General features: G+C 39.5%; 1 protein-coding gene across 1 annotated transcript; it reads left to right on the forward strand.

The window, feature by feature from the left end:
* Positions 1–205: 205 nt before the first annotated feature.
* On the forward strand, positions 206–1141 carry LOC116467833 (olfactory receptor 4C3D-like). The gene has a single exon (XM_032151484.1). It carries the CDS (start codon positions 206–208, stop codon positions 1139–1141), a length of 936 nt encoding a protein of 311 aa, XP_032007375.1.
* The last annotated feature ends 908 nt before the right edge of the window (positions 1142–2049 follow it).

Raw genomic sequence — 2049 nt, forward strand, 5'->3', positions numbered from 1 at the left:
AAGAGACTGAAAGCATCATGCAGGAAGTGAAAATGAACAATTTAAATAATTAGTGGGGTGAGGGAAGCCAAAGACATGCTCCACAGTTAACTACCTTATCTCTATACTGTGAAATTCAGACTGTAATCCTTTAATGATTAATAATAATCTTTCTTTATCTATCACTTGTAGGTAGTTCAGACCCCTGGAAGGTATTACTCTCTGAATGGATCACCTCGTGCCTCCCAACAATGTGACTGAATTCATTCTCTTGGGGCTCACACAGAATCCACACTTGCAGAAAATACTCTTTATTGTATTTTTATTTATTTTTCTATTTACCGTGCTGTCCAATCTGTTCATTGTCATCACCATCTCCTCTAGCCCCACACTTTCATCACCCATGTACTTCTTTCTCACTTACTTATCCTTTATAGATGCCTCCTACACCTCTGTCACAACACCCAAAATGATCACCGACCTGCTCTGCCAGAGGAGAACTATTTCTTTGGCTGGCTGCCTGACTCAGCTCTTTGTGGAGCACTTGCTGGGAGGCTCAGAGATCATCCTCCTTATTGTCATGGCCTATGACTGCTACGTGGCCATCTGCAAGCCCCTGCACTACACAACCATTATGCGACAAGGGATCTGCCACCTTCTGATGGTGATAGCCTGGATTGGAGGCATCCTGCATGCCACTGTGCAGATTCTTTTCATGACCGACTTGCCTTTCTGTGGTCCCAATGTCATTGACCACTTTATGTGTGATCTCTTCCCATTGTTGAAACTTGCCTGCAGAGACACCTACAGACTTGGGTTGGTGGTGGCAGCCAACAGTGGAGCCATGTGCTTGCTCATCTTTTCCCTGCTCCTCATCTCCTACATAGTCATCCTGAGCTCCCTGAAATCCCAAAGCTCTGAAGGACAGCGCAAAGCCCTCTCCACCTGTGGCTCCCACTTTACTGTCGTTGTACTCTTTTTTGTGCCTTGCATATTCACCTACATGCGTCCTGTGGTCATCTACTCTGTGGACAAGTTGGTGACTGTGTTCTTTGCAGTCCTCACTCCCATGTTAAATCCTATAATTTACACTGTGAGAAACACAGAGGTAAAAAATGCCATGAGGAGTTTGTTGAGGAAAAGAGTAACAGTTTGTGCATAATGGCAAGAAAGTGATGATATACATAAACATGGAGGATTATATCTGTGGTAAATTGTGCAAGAGAATTCACAAATTTTACAGATCAATGACAAAAACTAAACAAACAAGCAAACAATTTAAAAAGGTCCCAAGAAACTAACATTTATTGAGTACTTAATATTGGCTAGGTCTTTTTGCTAGGTATTTTGATAGCTTTTAACATATTTTACCAACATTTTATGTTCATGTGCATTGATTCTGGATATGCAATGGAAAGAACAACCATAAATCCCTAGCTTGATAATTCTAGAGTATTGTTTTTCTAGTCTTGTTGTTACTTTGCTAAATTCTTCATACATATGTTACATACATGAAATTGACTTTTGCATAGAATGTTGATCTCAGAGCTTTTAAAATTTTTGCTTGGCTCATGGTAAAGCAAAAAAGAGGCTAGAAATCCTTAGACATGGGTAGATGGAGGGTGACAATTGAGGAGTGAAAGAACCACTGGTGATTTACTTCCTTTGTTCGTTTGTTCCCTCCCTTTCCCTCTCTCTTTCTTTTCTGTCTTTCTCTTTCCTTCTTTCTTTCTCTTTCTTTTCTTTTCTTTCTTCTTTCTTTTCTTTCTTTCTTCTTTCTTTTTCTTTCTTTTCTTTCTTCTTTCTTTTCTTTTTTCTTCTTCTTTCTCTTGTTCTTTCCCTTCTTCCTCTCTTTTCATTTCTTCTTTCTTTTTCTCTTTCTCTCTCTTTTTCTTTCTCTCTCTCTTTCTTTCTTTCTTTCTTTTCTTTCTTTCTTCTTTCTTTCTTTCTTCCTTTCTTTCCCTCCCTCCCTTTTTGTCTCTGTCTCTCTCCCTCCCTTCCTTTCTTCCTTCCTCCCTTCCTTTCTTCCTTTCTTCTTTCTTTCTTTCTTTCTTTCTTTCTTTCTTTCTT

The sequence above is a fragment of the Hylobates moloch genome, unplaced genomic scaffold, assembly GCF_009828535.3.
Source record: "Hylobates moloch isolate HMO894 unplaced genomic scaffold, HMol_V3 SCAFFOLD_5, whole genome shotgun sequence".
NCBI lineage: Eukaryota > Metazoa > Chordata > Mammalia > Primates > Hylobatidae > Hylobates > Hylobates moloch.